Raw genomic sequence first — 22,803 nt, 5'->3', positions numbered from 1 at the left:
AACTGCTTCCTATCAGATGGTGTCTTTTATAACAATGACAATGCAATCTTCCTTTTGCATTTCAACACTTCTGTGAATTTTAAAGTGAAAGGTCATTGTTGACTTTCATGTTGAATAGTAGCATAATGAGGCAAAATAAACCTATAAGCTCAGTTAGTGTTGCCAAAGCACATATTGCACAGCTATGTTATAAAAAAAAAAAAAATCCATCAGATTTACATTTAAAGGACGCAATAGGCATATAAAAAAACCCACACACAATTAATCCTATGTAGACATGCATGGTTTACTTTAAACTAATTTCCTCAGGTCTCTCTAGTTTCTAGGTCTAGTAATAAAGGATTTTATCAGGATTTAACTTCAATTTCTACACTTTTCTCTCTTTTTTTGCCTTGTGTAATGAATAAAAATGTAACCCTCCCAGGTTTCAATATGAACCGTCAAGATAAAGTTCAATTCAGGGGCGTTGTGCCACACACCCTTTATCTAACGGGAAGTCACTGCAAAGGCTTTGTCTAACTATCGTGACCAGATGCAACAATCAATATGTGTTCACCTAGTAGCATTGTAAGGCAACACAAAGAACAAACTAACCTGCGACTAACTTTTTCTGTGATTTAGAATTTAACCCATTCAATCAGTGAAGCAGTGGGCAGCCATTGGGCGCAGTGTGTAGGGACAGTGCCTTGCGCAGGGTAGCCGTTCGGTGGGTTTGAACCACCGACCTTCCGATCATGGGGCCAACACTCTACCTACTGAGCTATCCCTGCCGCCCCAAAGTAAACATAAGTTTAGTTTAGTTAGTTTTTGGTGTAATTGAAGTTACTTTCAGAGGTGATTTTCTGGTTTCAGTTGAGTTTTAAAAATATCTACTGTTTCCATCCATCCATTTGCTTATCCTTTCCAGGGTCGCTGGAGCCTATCCCAGCTGTCATAGGGCCAGAGGCAGGGTACAGCCTGGACAGGTCGCCAGTCTAACACATAGAGACACAGACCTATGGGCAATTTAGATTAACCAATTAACCTATCCCCACGCAAACACGGGGAGAACATGCAAACTCCACACAGAAAGACCCCGGCCTGATGGTGGAATTGAACTCAGGACCTTCTTGCTGTGCGGCAACAGTGCTAACCGTGCCACCGTGCTGCCCTACCATTTTCTTTATATGTGTTTTATTATTATTTCTTATAATATGGATAGTATTTGTTAAACACAATCTTAGGAGTGAACCGTTGGTATAGAGGACTGTTCAAAAAGATGGATGCAGACACTCACTGTTATGGATCTCTCCTGACTTTCTCCATACAAACTAATGATCATTTGAACCCAAAATTTTAATCTTCGATTCAACATTACATACAACCTGTTACAAGTGATGTAATTTGGCACATCTCAGCGTTTTCTCCCTATTTCTCTTCCTTAACAATGGCTTCTTGATAGCTACCCTTCCACTGAAACTGATGAGGCTTCAGTGAACATTACGTGACTCAACTGAGGAGTCAGATAATCCTCTGTAGGTCCTGTGTCAGGTCTTTGCAGAATTTTTCCTATTTCTTAAGGACATGGCTTTCAGATATTGTTGCTATGATATACCAAGTTTTCAGCAAATAGTTCTTTGGAAATCATCGCTTTGGTGCCCATCAAACTGTGTTATCTTTGGCATTTTTAACAGATGAATCTTTAAAAATAACTAAAAAAACATGTTTTTCTTACAGGCTGATAGTAACAAAACAATATAAAAATTTGAAATTTGAAAACAATTTGAAAATGGTCAGGTATAACAATTGGATTGTCAGTGAGTAAAAAAAAGCAGCCAATGTCCAAGGAAAACCTTGGAAAGACCTTCACAAAGCCTGGAGAGCTATTGCTCAAGACCACATTAAAATTTACAAGAAAGTCGGTCTCCTTGGAAACAAAATATAAAGACATGAGGCTTTTACACTATACTAAAAGGATTATAACACATTGTGGAGGTAACTACAAGCCATAAAGTAAAAAATACAGACTTAGTAAATATATTTGTATTTTATTGGTACATACAGTGTTGTAGCAATGTGAAAAGACTAAAGTGAAAGACATTTGGTGTCCATTATTATGTTGTCATAATTAGCTCTTCTAAGTACATAATATTACTTTAGTTATTTTTCAGTCCAGTTATTTACAGTTAACCAAAACGTTTTTTCATACACAGTTTCCTCCTTTTTGCTTTTCTTTTACTATTATTTTTCATTTCCAAAGTAAAACTGAATCACATATTTCATTGTAAAATGAATTCCACAGGGTGAAGGAGGAGGTGAAGGAAGTCTGATTGGACAGAAATATCCAGAGCAGTGGAGGAAATTTACCAAGCCCGCCTCCAGGACCAAAGAAATCCTCATCTGCCCTTGAACTTTTTAACTTCTAAAGTCTAATAACATTTCAGAATTTTTCCTGGCTCAGACTCAAGGGGCGACACAACAGTAAACTTACCATCAACGCACAATAAAGCAGTGATTCTGATCTTTTTGTTTGTTTGAACAAAGAAACTCGAATATTATAAAACAAACAAACAAAATGTTACAACACTGAGGAGTTTTGTTAATGTCAGTCCTTTGTTGGGTGCTAAAAAGCCTGTAATGAATTGTAACTGCATATAAAAATACTGGTGCATAATGATATTATTGTTTAGGCTTAAATACAGTGCTGTGACACTATTTGTGGTATAACTCACTGTGACTGTTTATGAACAGCTTTTGTAAAGAGCTCTACATTTAACACTATTTAAAACAGTGCTTTTTTTAATTTTATTACATGTGTTTATTTACCTCAGAGTGATATTTAGCTATTAACAGTCGCTGTATGTCTCGCTGTTGTAGGATCTTCTTGAAAATTACAGCAATCTGTCGTTTGTCGGTGGGACGCTCGGATTTCCTGTGCGCGTCCTCGATGCAAAAAAAAAAAGAAAAGAAGCGTGTGACTGCGCGTCCGCGGAACGGAGGAGGAGTGAACACTTTTACTCTGAAGCAACATTGTCTCGGCAATTGAACGTCTCTCCAGCGTGGCAATATTTCTGAAGGAAAGTCGACGGAGGATCTGTTTTAGCGGTCGAGAGTTTGATTTGTTAAACTAAATCCACAAAGAGAGGACTCTTATGCAATCCACTTAAGGATTTACGGACTGATATCGGTAGGAAATCGTGGGATTTTGGTTCATTTCTTGACGGGCCCGAACACAGCTCTATACCGATAGAGAGACTCCACACAGGTCTTTTCGTCCTGAAATGGACACAGGAACTGTACCCGAAAAGAAGAGGTAAGAGCAGTGCCGGCTAATGCTACGTATGTGCCCAGTTTTTAAGCATAACTGGAAAATGTGTCTCTATTTAACGTTTGGTTATTGTGAGACCTGCGACACTGTGGCCTTTTTTCAAGGTTAGAGGCTAGTTCGGTGTGTTTCGTCAAAATGTGTCGGCTAGCGGCGCTGTTAGCAATGGCTAACGCAGCTAGCCTACAAATGTAGGTCAACCTGATAAAAACTATCAAAAATGTCGAGTTAACAGGTAAACAGCATCAACTGGTCACTACCCTTTACATCAATCTAGACTTCTTCTTTTTTTACTTAGATTAAATCTGCGTTAAATAAGTGCTACTTAGCCAGCAACGTTTTTGTTTGTGACCATTGCTAAGACTTCCTGCATGCAACATCAGCGTTATTTACATTTATTTTGAGTGTGACACTTTGCTTATTGTATAGCTTATTAATAGTGTATCACTGGTGGTGTACTGTTTGGACTTTAGGTGCCAACCTTGACACTTCAGTGAAAGGCTGCCAGCGCTCATGTGATCAGTGTGGTGTGCGGTTTCTGCTGAAACGTTGAGGCTTTTTTGGGGGGGGGAGCAGGCCTTGGTTTGAGATTTCCGCGTATTAATTTGTGCTTAACTATAAAACCAGAAGTAGGCATAATTATCTTGTTTTGGAAGGCCTTGTAGAATATACTGTACCCCCTCAATACTGAGCAATATCAATTGCACAAAATCCCACCACCAGAGTGATCAACTTTAATAATCATCAGAGTGCCATAATATCATGTTAGTGGCTAGTAACTTTTATTTATACAGAAGCCCAATTGAAGGCTTCATTTGGAGGTCTGTGTGGTAGAACAAGAGAAAGTTGATAAACCATTTTTGACATAAATAAGTTGAGTTGTATCTTAAAAAATAACTAATTCATTAATGGTTAGGTAAAACAAACAAAACAAAACAAAAAATAACAAAAACAAATAAGTATGGCTATTATAAGTTATCAGAGCCCAAAGGTGTGTGATGGAAAAAGAAGATTTTCCAGGCCCCAAACGGGCCTTTCTCGGTGAGAAGCACATTATTAAACAGTCTATGTCACCTTACAGTGCATACAAAAAAAAAACAATCAGTCAAACAAAAAAGCTAATAACACCTAATATTTAAGGTTGGCATTATTTATAAGTAAACCTTACTTAAAAGTGGTTAACATATTTCTATTACAGGTCTGGTGGCCAGAGCCTTTATTTTTAAATGTAGGAAATCCTTAACATCTAGCCACTGCAACCATTACTTTCCCACAACAAATAAAATGTGTAGGACTGTAATACAACTCAACTGCACAGGGATTATTTGTAAACTCTTAATCCAGCCAGACAGTCTGCATCGACTGCAATATGTAGCAGATTTTCATGAGTTTTATTGAAGTGCTTGAGTGAAAAAGTGGTTATTAGTATTGACTGTAGAAGAGGATAACTCTGCAGCAAGCAGATTACTCATCCAGGTCTTTCTGTCATTCTTAGATGTTCTAAAATAGGCAGACAGGTGATGAGATTATGCTTCTGTGTATAAATCTTAGATTAGACTACAAAAAAAACAAGAGGATAAAAGATGGTTATAAGCAGTCACAAGACCAAAAAATAGTCTGATGAACAGAGTGAATCCTGAGATTAAAAACCCCAAAAAAGGTGGTCATAAGATGGTGAAAGTCATGAAAGAGAAAACAACCTGCAGGTAGGCTGATGGCAAAATAGTAAGAATAACACTGTTTTCAGAAAAGCTTGCTGTGTGTGTATATGCAAACAGTTGTCTTTAAGGAAAAAATGTTATTTGTAATGATGCAAAATATGGTGGGTGGATCTCTAAAAACGTTTGGTTGTCAGAACAACATTTTTTGAAACATTGGCAACTCAACATGGGTGCAAACTGGTTTCATGGAACATCCTAAAAAGCGCACCGGGCTGTTGTTAAGATCTTATCATGACTGTTGTGTGTGTGTCTGTTACCTCCATAGTTACATAAGGAAGGTAACTGTGATGCTGGTCACCCTGTAGATATTTTTAACAAATGAATACTCCATTTCCAGGCAGTCACCATATTTTAATGTAGATTGCATTCAGGGGCTTTGCTTATTGTCACCTAATTTGGAGTTTAGGTGAAAGGTTGACATGTAGATTAAAATGTGTTGGAAAAAAATTCCAGTGTGCAGTCTGGTTTGATGCAGATCTGGCTGGTGTCTGTGAGGTGCCTTTGTAGTATTACTTCTGTCTCATCTCTTAATCACTAGGGCTTGACGTCAATAGGAGTGGCCGTGTGTGTGTGTGTAGCAATTCGCTAGCTTGTAATTTCCTGGTTCCCTTGAGGGATTCAAGTAGCAGGCTAGTCTGAACTTGAAAAAGAAATTGGGTTACTTGATAATATGAAGCATAGGGGGTATGTTTGTTTTTGTTTTTTATGGATTTTTTTGTTTTTCCAGATAAGTTAAAAATGTGTGCTGAATAAACATTCACTTTAGGCCTTCAAAGCTTTAATTGTGATGACTGATTTTCTTAAAGCAAAAAAAGCACTTTACAGAAAAGTAGTGGAAAGGCCCTGCTGGAGTTGTGTTGTGAACTGTTGTATAAACAATGAAACTTGGTCCATATTATATTCCACTTTTATATTTCGGAAACTTTAGGTCACAAATATCTTTATGGTTTGCTGTAAAGTAATTGTACTTTTGTAGTGTGAAGGGCAACATGTCGCACACGAACAAACAGTAAAGTCAGTGATCTTTGCCATGTGAGAAGGAGCATATAAGCTAAATTGTGATAATTCCACATTAAACAATATTTGTAGTCAAAGCTGTAAGAGCCTACTAGATTTATGAAAGGCCCATTTTTTTAAACTTATCATTTCATGTTGTGATTCCAAGTTGTTTTTCCCCCCCTTTGATCACGTTTTAAAATCAAAGCATGGTCAACAAAGACACGGGAAGCCAGAGGAAGTTGATTTGTAACGTCCACTTCTGGTGAGTCAGTCAGACTAGAACACCCAGAAGTCCTGCTGAGTTGCTCTTGTTATCAAAGCTGCAGTTGAGTCAGTGGGTGTTCATGGAATAAATGTAATCAGCTGTAGTAACTATGGCTTGTTGAAATTATTTTAACTTGAGGTGAAATTACTCTTCTTCTTTTTTTTTTTTTGTCTTTGTAAACCTGGCATCACTCCCGCCAAATAAGAACAGGAAACTGAGGCTATAGTTCACATGGGCTCATAAAAATTGGACAATAGAATTTGGTGTAAGCAGTATGAAAGCATGGATCCATCCTGCATTGTAGCACCAGTTCATGCTGCTGTTGTAATAATGCGGGTAACATTTTCTTGACACATCTTATACCCCTTAGTGGCTTCCCTGAGCATTGTTTAAACACCAAAGCTTACCTGAGTATTGTTCTTGACCCTGTCCATCTCTTTATAACGACAGTGTATCTATCTTCTGGTGACTGCACCTTGCAGGAATATGCGCTATTTGACAGAGCTCAAGTCATGTCAAACTGTACCCACTGTACTCTGATGACCTCCGCAGTCACAAGATCTCAGTCCAGTAGAGCACCTCTGGGATGTGGTGGATTGGGAGGATTTGCATAATAGGCAGCAAACAAATTTGCAGCATCTTGTTGAATCTGTGCCACAAAGAATTAAAGCAGTTTTTAAAGCAAAAAGGGGTCCAACCCAGTACAAGCAAGGTGTGTCCAATAAAGTGTCTGTGTATTATTACAGTCACCACAAATGTTCATTCAGTTTAATGTTTGTTTGTTTTATTTAGATGGCTCTTTATTGGACAGAATTTCACTTTTCTGATCCACTGCTGTGTGCAAAATATTTAAAAACCAATACGATGTGCTAAAATGTCACACTAAACACACAGGAGTTTGTGTATGTTTGCTATTTACAAAAATATTACTTCATGTAGCTATAATGCAAGTGATTAATTTGACTTTTAAATGAGTTATTTTGAGCCCTGCTCTGATTTTCTCCCTACATTGGGCAGTGTTGTTTCTCCAGAGCTGGTTATATAATAGTTTGGTGTCACACTGAACAGGACGGAGTGTTTGTCTTTTTAAAAAAAAAAAAAATAATTGGGACAGCCTCTAGTAACAAGTTTCATAGGGAACTGCTAACGTTGTTCACACTGAATTTTATTGTGGAGTGTTTTGTTTTTCTATTAATCTCTACTCCACTTGGCTACAAGCCAAATACATTTTGTTTATGTAATAGCGCCAATTCACAAACAAGTCTAAAGTGAGCAATACTACAAAATGTGACTGCTGTAGGGCAAGTAGAGGGCAGCTGGGCAGACATGACCACGTGCTTTAATCCTGTTGCATAATGATGGCCTCTCTGGTGGCCTTAGTTTTAACATCAAGTGAACTGGGTGTTCCTAGGGAAGCTGATTTCAAGCTTGGAAATGGTGGAGGCGGTTATGAAATAGTAGCGGTTTTAGATTTTTGGAATTTAGTGTCACAACTGAATTAGAAAAGCACAAAAGTGAAGGTGGTGTTTGACTATTGTCCAAATGGGAAACTTTAGAAACTGTCTGCTGTTGTTTATGACCTATAAATTTACTACTTCTCTACTGTATCCTTATCAGTGGTGCTTTTAAAGGTTTCATAAGAGGTACACAGTACTGTTCTGTTCAATGAAGCCTTAGGTAAATGAGATAAATAACCTTTGTAATGGCTCTTTATTCAGTAGGGTTGTATTCTGGTGCAGTATTACTTGTCGGCTTGATTTGGGCAGGATTTGCATGAGGACCTGATACAACTACAAAAGAAAATGCGTATGGCAGGCTAATGGTTCAGTCATGATGAGCTGCTCAGCAAGAGAAGTTTCTCAGTGTGTGTCCTGTGTATAAAGCTATATTAACCATTTGTGATCCTTTAGTTTGTAATGATAAATTGACCTAATTAATTGAGTAGGCTGGAGGTGATTGTGTGATACATACAGACAGAACTGCTCTTATTTTGACCAGATATCCTGGCTGTGTCCAACAGAGTTTACAGAGGGTGTTGTAAATATTTGTCCATGGTATTGACAATAGTAACGGTGAATCTGCATGCATGTATGGGTGTAACTGCTGCTTGGCTTGAAATCTGTTTACATTACATATAAAAACAATCTTCAAGAGGTTTCCTCTTGGTTAATACACAACCAAAAGTCTCAGTTTGTCACTTGATATTATTTTAGTTTTATTCAAAGTATTTTGATGATAATGTGCGTTAGTTTTAGTCTCGTCTAATCTTTTTCCTCATTTCTGTTTTGATTGTTTTGCTGCTGTTTTTGTCAACATTTATGATGGTCCAGCATAGCGAGCTATACACCTCGCTATGCTGGTGTATAGCGAGGTAAATGGAAAATGCTCAGCGTCAAATGTCCCTCTGCTTTGCAGTGATGCAACAGATGGAGTCTCCTCAGTAAATATAGTTAGCCTTATCTTGTCCCAACTCTGGCTGTTTTTAACAGAACCGCTCTCTCTTTCTTTGCTTGTCCACTTTGCTCAGTTTGCATTAGCATAACTGTGGCTACCTGCACACTTCATTTGGAAGATGATTAACTTGCTCACTAAAGTCCTGAATGTGCTCTGGGTTTTGGCTTGAGTTGCAAATTGAGTTCGGATTTCTTGGTTGGCAAGAAAGAAAGAAACTGAGAAAAAGTACATTTAATGTAAAGATGTGTAAGACAGACTTTGATTATCAAAATCTAGTAAAAGTTTTTTTTGTTTTTCTTGAAAGATTTTGGTTTCAAGAACTTTGACGAACAACAAATGCATGAGCTTTCAGAAACCTTAAATATTTTTGTCATCAATATTAGCCAAAATTATCTTTATTGTGACCTTTGTCATACTCAATCAGCCCTACTTCATCATATGCTTTTTCAATTGCTACAGTTAAAAAGGGGCGACAAGTGGAAAAATAATACAAGGAAGTGTGTTACTAAGGTTTGTGGGCTGCAATGTTTTTGCACTGATTTAGTCAATTCTCAGAAACTCTGGATGAAACCATTCTTCCAGAAGATATTCCCTTATTTGGTGTTTGGGTGAAGAAGATGGAGCCCTCTTACAATCCGGACCCAAATCTCCCATAAGTGTTTAATTTGTTACTGTGACCACAGCATATGACTCACATCATTTCCATAGTCATCAAACCACTCAGTGACCTTCATGCCCTGTGCATGTGGGTATTGTATCCCGAACTTACTCCAGGATAGAAATGTTTTACCAGATGATGAAGGTATGGGTTGACATTCCCCCAACATTAAAGAGGTGCTGGCTTCCTCACTGTAGAATTCAAGATTCTCCAGTTTATATCTACATGCATGGTTTGACGGTTGAGGAGTGGAGTAAGAAGGAAAGAGATCGTGTACATGTGTGGATTGGCTGTTATCCAGTATGATTTTGCTCTTTCTCTCTCTCTTTTTTCCCTGGGTTGAAAAGTGGTCACTGCATTCATGTTTAGATTTTTGTTTGTGCAGCTTTGTTGGGAGATGCCTCACATGTTTACAGACTGCTTTTTTTGCTCTCAGCACCATGTTTGCGACTTCCTGGGGGACAAATGCTTTGCCTAGACTTGTGCAAATCCTTCTGCCCCAAAGGACTAATTACGTTGCACAGGAGTTTGCACATATTATATAGTTGATGGAAAAAATGCATCCTGACACCCTGCCAGGTGATTTGATATACAGTAAGCTAATTTTAGTTAGCCGGCCCCTTTTCTTGTTGGAGAGCCTCAAATAACAGCATGGCCTTGGTCAGCGCTGCAAGTGCGTAACAGATCAATTTCAATTAGGTGTGTGTTTCATAGCCAAGGGCTTTTGAGCGTCCATCCATTCCATCCATGACATTTCCTTGTCATGCTGGTCCAGTGTCAGCTAAATGCATTTGGGTTGAAGTAGAGCAGTGTGGTTGACAATTAGGATGATGATTTTCCAGTGTATTTATGTTTGTGGTCATAAAAGAATCTGTATTGCACAACAGTGCAAATAAAACACCAAATCAGTGCCTTGTTGAATGTTTTTCTGTCCAGCTGAATATAAAAGCAAGAGCATGATTTTTTTTAAAAATTTTTTTTATATATATATATAGTAGCTATCTATTTTTATCACTTTAAAGATTTTGGGTGTTTTAAAGTACCGTCAGCTCCTGTGATTTTTTTTTTTTTTCTTCTTTACAGTCCTCTGAGAGTCCATTAGGCAGACCTTCGATCACTGCCTGGATTAAATGTAAGATCGAAACTGGAGCTATGGTCAGCAGAAGCAGTCATGAGCCACTAACATAAATGAAAGAAACTGTGATCATTTGTTAGTCCTGGTAGGTGAAGGTCACTCGCAGTGTGTCACTGTGTTAGTGTGCTTGTGTGTTTACCCTGTGTTGGTGCAGGTATTGTCATCTCTCGTCCCCATAGATTGGTTGAACCAGGCTTGTAAACATCATGATGATTGATGTTGCACTGTAGCTTGGCCGTGCACCAAGAGACAGGAGAATCTATGACTATCCTCCTAGCCAATCACTTTGAGTGGGAGGACTCAGTTTCTTTTGGTCAACAGCCAATAAGATGCTTGCAGATAGCTATGCATGTAAATGAGTCTGACGGGGGTCTAGACGGTGGCTTGGCCGTGAGGTTGCTTGTTGCAGACTCCAGCTGCCGCAGCATTCTCTAGACACTGTAGGCTGTAGAAAGGAGGGATGTCAGGTCTAGCAGTGTGCATAACAAACCCGGTATGTGTCAGAGCTGTGGCTGATCCACTACCTTTGTCCAGCAGAGCGAGCTCAGAGCGCAGGAAGGAGAAATCAAGGGATGCAGCACGATGTCGGCGTGGGAAGGAGTCAGAGGTGTTTTACGAGCTGGCCCAGCAGCTGCCCCTGCCCCACAGTGTCAGCTCCAGCCTGGACAAGGCCTCAATCATGAGACTCACCATCAGTTACCTGCGCATGAGAAAACTGCTTTCCATTGGTAGGTATCTGTATATATCTGTATGCTATTCCACCTAATAATGAGAAGTTCAGCTTGGTGCACAGTTGTGTTTCTTTACACTCTTCTGATTATTGAATTGTGCAGCCATTGTTGTTTATGTCATGTAGCCCCATAAGGTTTCAGTTACAGGTCCGTAGTGTAAATTTGAATTGTTTATAATAAACTCTGCCAACAACGTGTTGTGATATAATAATAATAATAGGATATTTCCATGCCATTTACCTGATCTCCTTTTCCTTTGCTTTTCCCCCCCTGCCTCCCTCTACCTCAAATTCTCCCTCCTCTCCTCCTTCTGTTTTCTCCTCTAGATGAGCCAACAACAGAGGAAGATGCAGAGCTTGATATTCAGCTAAACAGCTCCTACCTAAAAGCTCTGGAGGGCTTTCTGATGGTGCTGTCCGAGGATGGAGATATGATCTATCTCTCCGAGAATGTCAGCAAGTGCCTCGGGCTTGCACAGGTTGGTTTGATTTGACCTGCTGTGTCAGAAGGGAGAAGCACAGAGCAAGAGATTGATCGGAGGAGACAAAAGTGCAAAATTCAGGGCGGAGGAGTTTTTGCGTTGACTGTATAATATAGTACAGTATTTTCTACAGTTAATTTTGTGCAAATACAGATCTGAATTGTGTGTCTTTGGAATTAAAGTGATTTGAAATTTGGTTCTTTCTAGAAAAAGGTTAGATCCTGTATTTGTTAACTGTTACTAAGCATTTTTGTCTCTCTCTCTCTGTACTCTGCAGTTTGACTTGACTGGACACAGTGTGTTTGACTTCACACATCCCTGTGACCAAGAGGAGCTGAGGGAGATGCTCATCCACAGACCCGGTGAGTAGTGTCTCTTTATGAAACCTACAACACAGAGGAAGGGAGAAATAAACGAGCGCAGCATTGTGTCAGGTCAACCAATTAGCAGGAAGCGCAGTTCAATCTGAGCCGATAAATTCATACCAAGAAGCTGTGAGAACAATTGATCATTTCCTCTATCTAGTCACGAGGTCAGCACGATCAATGAGGTCATGTCAGCTTATAGTTTTGTGATTGTGGTGAATCCCAAATTGTGCTTACACCTGTGGTTCATAACATTGGTGTGACTGGTAATTTGTTAACAGTAGGTCTAATTGGAACCCACACGTGGTTCTGTACTGCTTGGATTTGGACTCACTGCACACTGATGGTATGTGCACTTATAACGGCTGGTAGCGTTGCAGCAACCACTTTTGCACCCTGGTGTCTCCTGTATGCAAATTGGCAGTTGCCCAACACTGAAATATGAAGATTTAAAATAGAGGCAGTAATAAATGGAAGTGGTCACCATTGAAACAGCATGTAAGAAGCAGCTTCCCCCCTTTTGTAATTGTGGCTCCATTATTCCTGCTTCTGTGATTTCAGGCTCCAAGAAATCCAAGGAGCCAAATACAGAGCGTAGCTTCTTTCTGCGGATGAAGTGCACCCTCACGAGCAGGGGCCGCACTGTCAACGTCAAATCTGCTACATGGAAGGTAGGCTGTGGTGGGAACACACTCGCAGACCTGCCATCAGAAGCAGTAATGTAATAAGTGATAATATATTTATTTGTGTTGCCGTTTCCAATGTGCGTTGTTCATCTCGGTTTGTCAACACCACGGCTGCTGGCTGAGTCAATCACATTTAACAGAACATTTTAATAAAGCCTGGCCTCCTTTGAGCTGGACCACTGTGCTGTTGGCAATAATAAAGCCACGTGATGACAGCTATTGTGGGCTAAAGAGCAGGGAGGAGTGATGAAAACAAGACTAGTAAGCAGCTGTCCACGTGATGTCATTTTTGTAGGTGCTGATGACTGAGGGAGAATAAAGTCAGCGTAGCTTATGATCAGTGTGTTTGAAAACAAGTTTGCATCCATAAAAGTGAATGATGCAAACTACATTGAGTTATGGCAGACAATGTTACTGTGTGAAGGAAATGAACATACTTAAATTTGCAATGCTTCTCATTTACAGATTATGTCAAAGGACTGAAAGTAAAAAAAATATGTTGTGGTCACACAAAATACAAAAGTACATCCCATAATCATCACACAACTGTTGTCCTCCTGCAGGTGCTTCACTGCACAGGTCACGTGCGCGTTTATGACAGCCCGGACGAAGAGGGCACCAACGGGCAAAAGGAGCCACCTGTGCCCTACCTGGTTTTGATCTGCGATCCAATCCCGCACCCCTCCAACATTGAGGTCCCTCTGGACACCAAGACCTTCCTCAGCCGCCACACGATGGACATGAAGTTCACGTACTGTGATGAGAGGTTAGTTTGCCAGTGGGAGTAAGTCTTATATGCTTAAGATACAGGGATCAAATCTAAATCAGCTCCTTAAACCTATGTTCTCGCTATTGCCGCTCATCAGCGTCGCTCTATCTATTGTAGTGTAGTGACACAGAGCCATCTAGTGCTCAGTGTAGGTACTACAGAATTCAATCTAAATAAATTGTTTGTTTCTCTAGGATCACTGATCTCATGGGTTATGATCCAGAGGACCTGTTGGATCGTTCTGTGTATGAGTACTACCATGCTCTGGATTCAGACCACCTTACCAAGACCCACCAAAACTGTAAGAATAAACAAAAATGTTAAACATAATTGGATTTAAAAGTTTAAAACAGATGTTAGCTGTTTAATTTTGCCTAACTTAATTTTTTTTCTCTCCTCTTTTTTTTTTTTCTTTTTCCCCCTGATGTTTTTAGTGTTTGCAAAAGGCCAAGTCTGCACAGGCCAGTACCGAATGTTGGCTAAGAAAGGAGGCTTCGTGTGGGTGGAAACACAGGCCACTGTCATTTACAACAACAAGAACTCCCAGCCACAGTGTGTTGTCTGTGTCAACTTCGTGCTCAGGTACACTGAAGTCTCACTGAAGTCATTCTTTCAGAGGAAACACAATAATCCTAACCCTTACCTAAGGGTAAGGGTTAGGATTATCTTTTTACTTGAGATACACTGGTAGTAATTTTACAGCAGCATAATTTCATCGTGTCCTTCCTCTGTTGTAGTGGCATCCAGGAGGAGAAACTGATCTTGTCAGTGAAGCAGACCGCAGATTTGAAGCTGGTAAAGGAGGAACAGCAGGAGGAAGACCAGCTTGTAGTCGAGATCAGCCAGGTCGAGCTCTCTCCAGTCCAGCCAAAGAAGGCTGAACTGGAGAAGGAGGAGGAAGTGCAGAAGGAGGAGGAGGTGGTGAAAAGCCCAAAGATGAACATACTCAAAATCCTTACTGATTCGGCAGTCACCCAGCTGCCGATTAACCTGTATGACCACCTAAAGGGAGAGCCTGAAGCCCTCACCATGCTGGCACCAGCTGCCGGAGACACGATCGTCTCCCTGCACTTCAGCTGCCCCGGTTAGTACCCGACTAAACATACTTAAACTTCTTTAAACAGCATAACTTGGTTTATTTCTTGCTAAATGAAACGATTCTGACCTTGTCTACCCTCAGGTACAGAATCAGATATCCGTCTTCTGAAGGATGTCCCTCTCTACAACGATGTAATGCTTCCCTCCACAGATGACAAGCTGGTTCTGCCTCTTTCCCCTCTGCCACCCAGTGAGCCTCTGGATGTTTCCAGCACTAACTCTGAAGATTCAAAGTCTGAGAGCTATGCTCCAGCCCAGTCTACTACCACAACCAGTCACAGGCCCCCAGCGGTAAAACTGACTTACTATTTTGTTGTCAACATAAGACATTGACAGTTAATATTTTTAACCACTCAGTAATATCTATTGGAAAAAAATGACCTTTGACTTCTTCTTTTTAGCCCGGCAGTCCACTGGACTTCTGCTTCCCCATGGATTCAGAGATGAACTCGGACTTCAAGCTAGACTTGGTTGAGAAGCTGTTTGCTATTGATACAGAGCCCAAAACACCCTTCAACACACAGGTAGTAAATCTAGAAAAAGCATCACTTTTTACTTTTTTTTTTAAATTAAGTTAGTCATGAATCACATAAACACCAGAGTTTTCTGTATTCTTATCCATTTGATTTTTTGTTTCCTCATAAGGAAACTGAGGACTTTGATCTGGAGATGTTAGCTCCATACATTCCCATGGATGATGATTTCCAGCTGCTCAGCCTGCCCCCAGGAGAGCCTTTGTCTTGTGGATCAGTCAAGTCCCTTGAGAGTACTCCAATCCACAGCTATCCCAGCTCCCCCTTCAGTGCGCCAGGCAGTCGCACAGCTTCCCCAGCACCACCTGTGGAGCCTGTAGATGCTCTTCATCCTCCCACCATCTTGGCAAATGGGTAACATCTCTTAAACGTTTTAATTTTTTTGGCCAAATTACATTTTTATGGCCTTTTTTAGAGGCTAGTTAAGGCCTACTTTTTGTGTGCTGCAGAGCTCCACATTTGGAGAAAGAGATGCCGCTGAGGACCCTCGCAGTTCAGAATGCACAGCGCAAAAGAAAAATTTGTGACCTAAAAGAGATTATAGAACAGGTTAGTCCTCAGCACATACGCATAGTCGGTATAATCTGACTTCTGGAAGTGGGACCGTATTTATTTATTTATTTATTTATTTATTTTTCAGGGAACTTCGCTCCAGCAGCAGGTTGAAAAGGGCAAAAAGCTGAAGCCTTCAGGGTCTGGTACAACCAGGACCATCGTTCTGCTGTCTTCAGGTGAATAAACTAGTTCTTTTTTGTAAGTAGTGTTACTGTGTTACTTGAAATTGAACATCAAAGATTCAACTGGATCTTTTCCGATCTTAGATTTGGCGAGTCGCCTGCTTGGCAGCACTTCAGAGGCCACCAGTTCCTCCTTCGGCCTGCCGCTCCTCACCCGCGACGACTGCGAGGTGAATGCACCCTTACAGGGTCAGTACTTACTGCAGGGAGAGGAGCTGCTTCGTGCTTTGGACCACATCAACTGAGTCAATATTTAGCCTGCTCACTGCTGGACTAGACTGGACACTACAATTTGTTCCTCACATTGTCAACCAAACCCCCAACGCCCCCTCCAAAACACAAACACACGTTTCCAAGACCTCCCACCCCCACTTATTTATGTATCTGTATGAGTTTATTATAGTTTGGCTGCTGTTTGTGCACATCTTGTGATATTTGCAGCATTCCACCGTGACAAACACCATAGCAGCAATTGGGTTTAAGTGCGAGCGATTCAGGCATCGCGTGATGTCCAGCTGTCCTTTCTTGGTTAGTTTTTTCTTCTTTCCTCTCTTCCTGGGAGTTTCTCAGCACACGGCGCCTTGACGGATGACCCATTCCCAGCTGGTCACCACAGAATCTGGCGCCACTGCCAGCAGTGTATTGTAAGCTTCAGTCGCACAATTTATATTTTCTTAAAAAGAAAAAATATTACCAGCAATATATATTAAGCATTTTTAAAGTAGTTTTAATGGGGTTTGAACAATTGTATTTTTCCTCCCATACTTGTATGTTGTACTACTCGTACCTAATAAGATGTCTTTAGTCCAGAAGTATGAATATATTGTTTAAAATATTGTTTAATAAATGTTATCTCAATTTATTAGCTATCAGTCTTTGAGGTTAATACATGAAATTGTGTAGCAGTCCAGTACATGTCACTTTATTACTTTACTGTAAGTGTGTGTTACTGTACATATACCAGGGAAATTTTATTTTGCTCATTATGGCTTCAGAGTGCTCAATGAAATCTGAATAACCTCCTCACGTTTACTTCTCATGCAGAATTGGCATTTTAAACATTCATGAATTGAATTCATGTAATTTTTTCCTTTTTGGTCTTTACTGTGTGTGACATACTCAAAGCAGTTTAAATCAGTGCGACTTCATATGTTACTATCATCATCATCATCATAGCGGCAACATTTGTGACTTCTGTGCTCATGTAATGGTAGTCAGTTTAATACCATTCATCCTTGCCATAGTGTTGGGTCTCTCTTGCTTCCTTTTGCTGTCCTAACAACATTAAATGGCTTTAATAAAGTGCACCCTCTCAGGCTCCGTGAGCTTTTATTTTACAAATAATGCATTTTGGACACAAATCATTACAAGAGACACAAGTTTGGCTACTCTGAGCAATAAGTAAGAAAGAAGAGGTAGAATTCACTAAGAACCCCTCCGTGAATAAACAGTGAGCATGGCTTTTATCATTTAATGAAAAATGGCACCATGAAGACTGCACCAGTGTAGTTTTAAACAGGTAACACTTACTATGGCTAAAATGCCTACACATTCACTGTAAGCTGACACCTCTCCAAATGTTAGTGAAATACTGGAGAATATAAGAAAACTTTTACATAAAATCTAATTTATTAAACAGCAAACATTTTCTTTTGAACACAGTCACTGTAAGGTTTCACAGTTTTCTGGTGTACACAAGCTAACAACTCATTCTGTCCAGCGGCTGACATGAAATAATGCAGTTTGCATTAATCTATATAATCAGGAGTTATGTGAAGGCGGAGTATCTCTTGTCCTCGCTGCACCTGCATAGTGATTTTGTCGCTGCTGCGGACGGCCTCATAGATCTCCTCTGAGGTGTTCACCTTGGCCCCGTTTATCTCCAGCACAATGTCTCCGGCTTGCATGCCAGCTCTGAAACAAGACATACGACAATTATATACCAACAAAAACAAACGTATAACGTATATCTACAGCTTTAAAAACAAAAAGACCCTCTTCAGTTATGAATCCTGCTATTAACACACACATAACTTTGCCTTTTCTTCACACAGATGAATCCTGATGTCTCAGTGCAATCCTTCGCACGTTTTGGTTTCTGTCACTTCTGCAGTTGTCCGTCACATTGTGTCCCCAAAAACATTGTGTTTTGTGAGATTTTTTTTGTCTACATTTACTGTGTTTCATTCAACTTCGACTTTGTGTTTTTCATCTATTTCCTGGTGCTTTCTTAAGTTGCTATGCATTTGAACCCTCAGGGCCACTGTAAATTCCCCTTAATACAGCAATAATGACAAAAGTAAAAATTTATTCTGTGTGCACCAAGTCACTATAAGTCTGTACAAACATCTCACATATGCCTGCATCTTAATTACAACCACAAACACATGTATTAGATTAAAGCAACCTCAATATAAGTTGCTGAACTTGAGGAGCTGAAAGAAGAAGCATCCTTTATGCTTACCTGTAAGCTGGAGAGCCCTTGATTACCCTGTGAATCAGGATACCGTGAGTCACATCCGGAAAAGATGAGTCTCTCAACCTCAGCTCAGCAATGATCCTAAAGGAACACACAGAAAACACCTTGTTTTAGATCAAACACTGCGCACTGCTGCTCTAACGGGGCATCGCTCGCTACATTTACCTCTGCGTCAGCGTCAGCATTATAACACCAATGTACCGCTGCTTCGTCTCATCCTTATGAAACCAAGTGCCTGGGAGAGGTGAGAAAAGATGTGTGAACTTCATGAAAGACTGCAGGTTTTCTAACATATTTTTTATAACACCATGAGGTAGAAAGCCACATAAAAAGATGCGATGCATTGCTTTTGATTCTTGATCGTTTTCTTACTTTTTCTTTTGGCTGCTTTCTCCAGAAAAAGCCTCACACGATCAGACGGAATTGCAAAGGAGATGCCAGCGGTAACCTTAATGGTGTTTATACCAATGACTTCACCATCCTAATAAAAGGAGAGATAAGGCACTCTGATTTGCGGAACTATGAGATCAGATCCAACAACATTTAGTCAACAAACACCTGGCGCATCATCAACTGAGATGACTTGGCCATTTAAATTGTTCGGGCTAATCGCACATCAACCCCACACTTCTTTCACCAGGACACTGAATGTTTAATGGGTGTGCTCAGTAAACACTCAAAGTATTATCATGGTTTTAGTTTCTGTGGTGTTAGCCCAATCAGCATGTGTTTGTATATACCTGTGGCTGAAATCAAGGCACATTTTATGACTACTTACTGGAGAGCACTTTAATTCCAGCACTGCATGCTGTGTGACTTAAAATAAACACTAGAATACATCAATCGGAAACAGGCTGCAACGCAATGGTTTTGCCACTGTATTGCATCACAAAGAGAGAGAGAGAGTGAGTGTGTGAGAGTGAGACACACAAACAGGACTTGTGACTCACCAGATTAATGAGGGGACCTCCAGAATTTCCAAACTGAAAAACAATTAGTCAAATGTGGCATTTAGAAACACGACAGGAGATGCCTGAGTCACTGAAAATACACTATCAACATATTCCAGTTTAAATATATTCTATTCAAGTACTCACATCAATGGTTGCATCGGTCTGTATGTACTCCATGTTGGAGTTGGACAGGCCCAGCTCCTTACTGCCTCTCTGCACTGAGCTGACAATCCCCGATGTGATTGTATTTTGTAACGAAAATGGGCTTCCCATGGCAACCACAAACTCTCCCTGTCGGATGTCAGACGACTGGCTGAGTGTGAGAGTGGGTAACGGGTTCTGCATGTCAGGGGAGAGAAAGAGCATCTGAAATAAAGCTCTGTGTTTGTCTGTCTGTGGTGAAAGCACACATGCTAGTTTAGCTCCTTTCACTGAGACTGGCCTGTATTTTCTTGCTCACCCTTGCAGAGATTTTGATGGTGGCGATGTCCGCCACAGGGTCGACATCCTGCACGATGGCATTGTACGTCTCTCCATTGGTGAGCTTCACACGGACGCCTCGCTTGTTGGCTACAACGTGGGCATTGGTGATGATGAGACCATCGCTGCTGATGATAAAACCGGAGCCGTTTGACACTGGGACCTCTCGTCCTGAGAACGGGTGTCTGTAAAGAAGTAAATGCAGCTTATCTTACTGACCCTGGTTTCTCAGGGTCAGTTTATATGGCAGGAGATACCGTATTGTGCAAAAGTCTTGAGCCACCCCTCATTTCTTTATGTGTGTCTAGGAAAAAGGAATATAAGTTCCTTGTTTTTACTGAAACATGTGCAAACATAGAGTAACGGTATATGAGGCAAAAACGGTGTTTGTACAGTTCTAATTAGTTTTAAAGTCAATATTTGGTGTGATCACCTTCATTCATCAACACACTCCAAGTTCTCTTGTAATCATTTTTGTAGTTTTCAGTAATAGTCTTTGTTTTTCTACCCAGATATGCTTGATTTTGTTTGATATCATTGTGATACTGAAAAAAATAAAAAAAATAAAAAAATAGAGCTGTCACCAATCAAAAGATGGATTGGCAGATGTAGCATGTAGCATCAAGATCTGACGCTACTTTTCTGTTTGCGATTGCATAAATTTTGACATCCCCAACATCACAGGCTGAAATGCAGTGCACTGTGTTTTAAAGATGCATCTCTCAGGTCTTGTGTCAGGTTTTTGCTGGATTTTGTCTTCTTTTGAATTTTATTTAGACAGACTGTTAGACAGGCCTGTCACTTCTTCTTTAAAAAAGAAAAAAAAAAGAAAAAAGGAAACGTCCTCCACTTGTCCAGGTTCCTCAATTTTTTTAAGGACGCACTGCTGAGATGTGTCATGTTTTCAGCTAATAGTCAAAGGAGCTTGCAAAGAAAAGCGTCTGGACTTCTTTAAGTTGCTTGAAGACGTTTCACCTCTCATCCGAGAAGCTTCTTCAGTTCTAAGGTCAAATGGTGGAGAGTCCCAGATATAAACCTAGTGGGAGAATCCCCCCACAGAGGGACAAAAGGACCCCCTGATGATCCTCTAATCGCCTGAGCCAAGGTGTGAAACTGGGTGTGGACAAAAATGAGTTCATTGTGAAACCTGGCCCATGATAAGGTGGGGCCAGGTTTCACAATGAACACACCCGAAACTCTGGCTGATTGGGACCCACACCCAGTTTCACACCTTGGCTCAGGCGATTAGAGGATCATCAGGGGGTCCTTTTGTCCCTCTGTGGGGGGTCACTCCCACTAGGTTTATATCTGGGACTCTCCACCATTTGACCTTAGAACTGAAGAAGCTTCTCGGATGAGAGGTGAAACGTCTTCAAGTAACTTAAAGAAGTCCAGACGCTTTTCTTTCCAAGCTCCTTAGACAACGATGACCTGGATGACTGAGAACCTTCACAGACATATTTTTCAGCTAATACCTTTTTGGAGTCATCTTGATTCAAAAATACTACTTCATGCTTTTCAAACTCTTATCTTTGGCATTTTGCATAGATTCAGTTAAAGAAAAAAAACAACAACTATGTGTTTTTTTGACAAGCTGCATTAACAAAGTGCCTAAAAACACAATTCAAAAACTGGTTCTCAGGCAAGTTGTCCATTATTCCTCCAGTGAGTTAAGTGCCTTTTTAATCTTACTTCAGCTTCATCAGTCAGCATTACGTAGCTTAACCAACAATAAAAAGAAAAAAGAAAAACTCCAGGAAAAAGGTCAGGTAAAAGGACTGGACTGAAAATAGGTAAAAGCAGATCTCCTTTATGAGAACTGTTGCTCAAGTTAAACACACACAGTAAAAGGTTATTGTGACACAAAAAGTAAAGGTGGGGATTGACTGTCAGGACTTTACCTGATTCCACTTACTGATAAAAACAAGACTATCCACTGCTAAAGTATATCAGCAGCTGATGATGTTTTTTGAAAATAAAATCACAAATGCTTTGGGTCCTTTTCTGTTACATCTGTAATAAACAAAACAAAACAAAAACAAACAGACAAACAAGACCCTTTTCTCGTGTTTTCTGGTACATGTCCGGGCAAGCAAGATCAGCTTCTGGGACTGAGTGTTTAACTCCAGTGTGTGCTCTCACAGCTGTCTGAAATCTTGATTTAGGAACATAACCGAATAAGTCACACGCAGACACAGGAAAAAAAACACTGACATTTATTACCGTCAATGGCACCTCTCTAGTTAACTCACCTGCCCACGATTTCAATGTACACCACAGCTGGAGCAGATTTTTCCACCACATCTGCAATGAAGTTGTACTTAAATCGGGGGCTGTCTGGTTTGAAGGGAGAAGCGCAGTGAGCCGATGGGAGGATGTGCTGGAGAAATCCCCGGGATATTGCCAATTCTTTGTCCCCCTTTTGGTCTTTTTCAGTGTCCAGAAGCACCGCACCACAGAGCCCCAAACCCACCGACACAGAGGTGAGCAAAGAGGAGCTTCTGTTGCTGTCCCGACCGTTTCTTCTTCTTCTCTCCCCAGCTTGAGCTCTCCTGTCCAGGCTTGTGTGTCCTCCTGCAGCCTCATGGTTACATATCACAGCAGAGACACGACTGGTTGTCCTCTCAGCTAACGAGTTAAGTCCTCGGGTCTGACACCAACTTTGAGTCCTTAATGCTGAAAGAAGGCCCCTATTGACAGCCGCTGCTGCCATGTTGCATCACTTTACTTGCTCAACGTCGGTTTGAAGGCAGCCAAAAAGCACTTTATATCCCAATGTTTGCAGCAGTCTGTTATTCACGCGCCTTCATTTAAAGTGTACCGTTATCTAGCCCAGTCAGAATAACGGAAATACAAAAAAAATTCTCCGCCTATTAATTTTTAGCACAACACACTCAACACGGTAATGTCACTAAGATTGCGCCTGCGTGGTAAGGCACCTTCTTCTTCGGTGCT

The 22,803-nt window shown here is 40.5% G+C and overlaps 2 protein-coding genes across 5 annotated transcripts; one reads left to right on the top strand and one right to left on the bottom strand.

Moving 5' to 3' along the window:
- The first annotated feature begins 2,977 nt into the window (after positions 1-2,977).
- Positions 2,978-17,243, top strand: hif1aa (hypoxia inducible factor 1 subunit alpha a). 4 transcript variants are annotated; one of them, XM_076877674.1, is made up of 16 exons: positions 2,978-3,292; positions 10,485-10,621; positions 11,074-11,264; positions 11,594-11,745; positions 12,026-12,110; positions 12,675-12,784; positions 13,363-13,565; positions 13,763-13,869; positions 14,003-14,150; positions 14,306-14,652; positions 14,749-14,957; positions 15,068-15,190; positions 15,312-15,553; positions 15,649-15,748; positions 15,840-15,930; positions 16,021-17,243. In XM_076877674.1, exons 3-16 carry the CDS (start codon positions 11,216-11,218, stop codon positions 16,179-16,181), a joined length of 2,127 nt encoding a protein of 708 aa, XP_076733789.1. In that variant the 5' UTR covers positions 2,978-3,292; positions 10,485-10,621; positions 11,074-11,215; the 3' UTR covers positions 16,182-17,243. The 4 variants fall into 4 exon arrangements, with proteins under 4 accessions (XP_076733789.1, XP_076733790.1, XP_012777785.1 ...); XM_076877675.1 differs by having other exon boundaries at positions 11,071-11,264; XM_012922331.4 differs by lacking the exon at positions 10,485-10,621.
- Positions 17,244-17,248: 5 nt separating this feature from the next.
- LOC101482753 (serine protease HTRA2, mitochondrial) lies at positions 17,249-22,803 on the bottom strand. Its single transcript, XM_004540549.6, has 8 exons — positions 22,101-22,803; positions 19,829-20,033; positions 19,513-19,707; positions 19,366-19,398; positions 18,788-18,896; positions 18,581-18,650; positions 18,401-18,496; positions 17,249-17,850 (listed from the first exon to the last, which is right to left on the bottom strand). Exons 1-8 carry the CDS (start codon positions 22,559-22,561, stop codon positions 17,685-17,687), a joined length of 1,335 nt encoding a protein of 444 aa, XP_004540606.1. The 5' UTR covers positions 22,562-22,803; the 3' UTR covers positions 17,249-17,684.

The sequence above is a fragment of the Maylandia zebra genome, linkage group LG19, assembly GCF_041146795.1.
Source record: "Maylandia zebra isolate NMK-2024a linkage group LG19, Mzebra_GT3a, whole genome shotgun sequence".
Classification (NCBI taxonomy): domain Eukaryota; kingdom Metazoa; phylum Chordata; class Actinopteri; order Cichliformes; family Cichlidae; genus Maylandia; species Maylandia zebra.
This window is presented reverse-complemented; position numbering and strand designations above follow the sequence as displayed.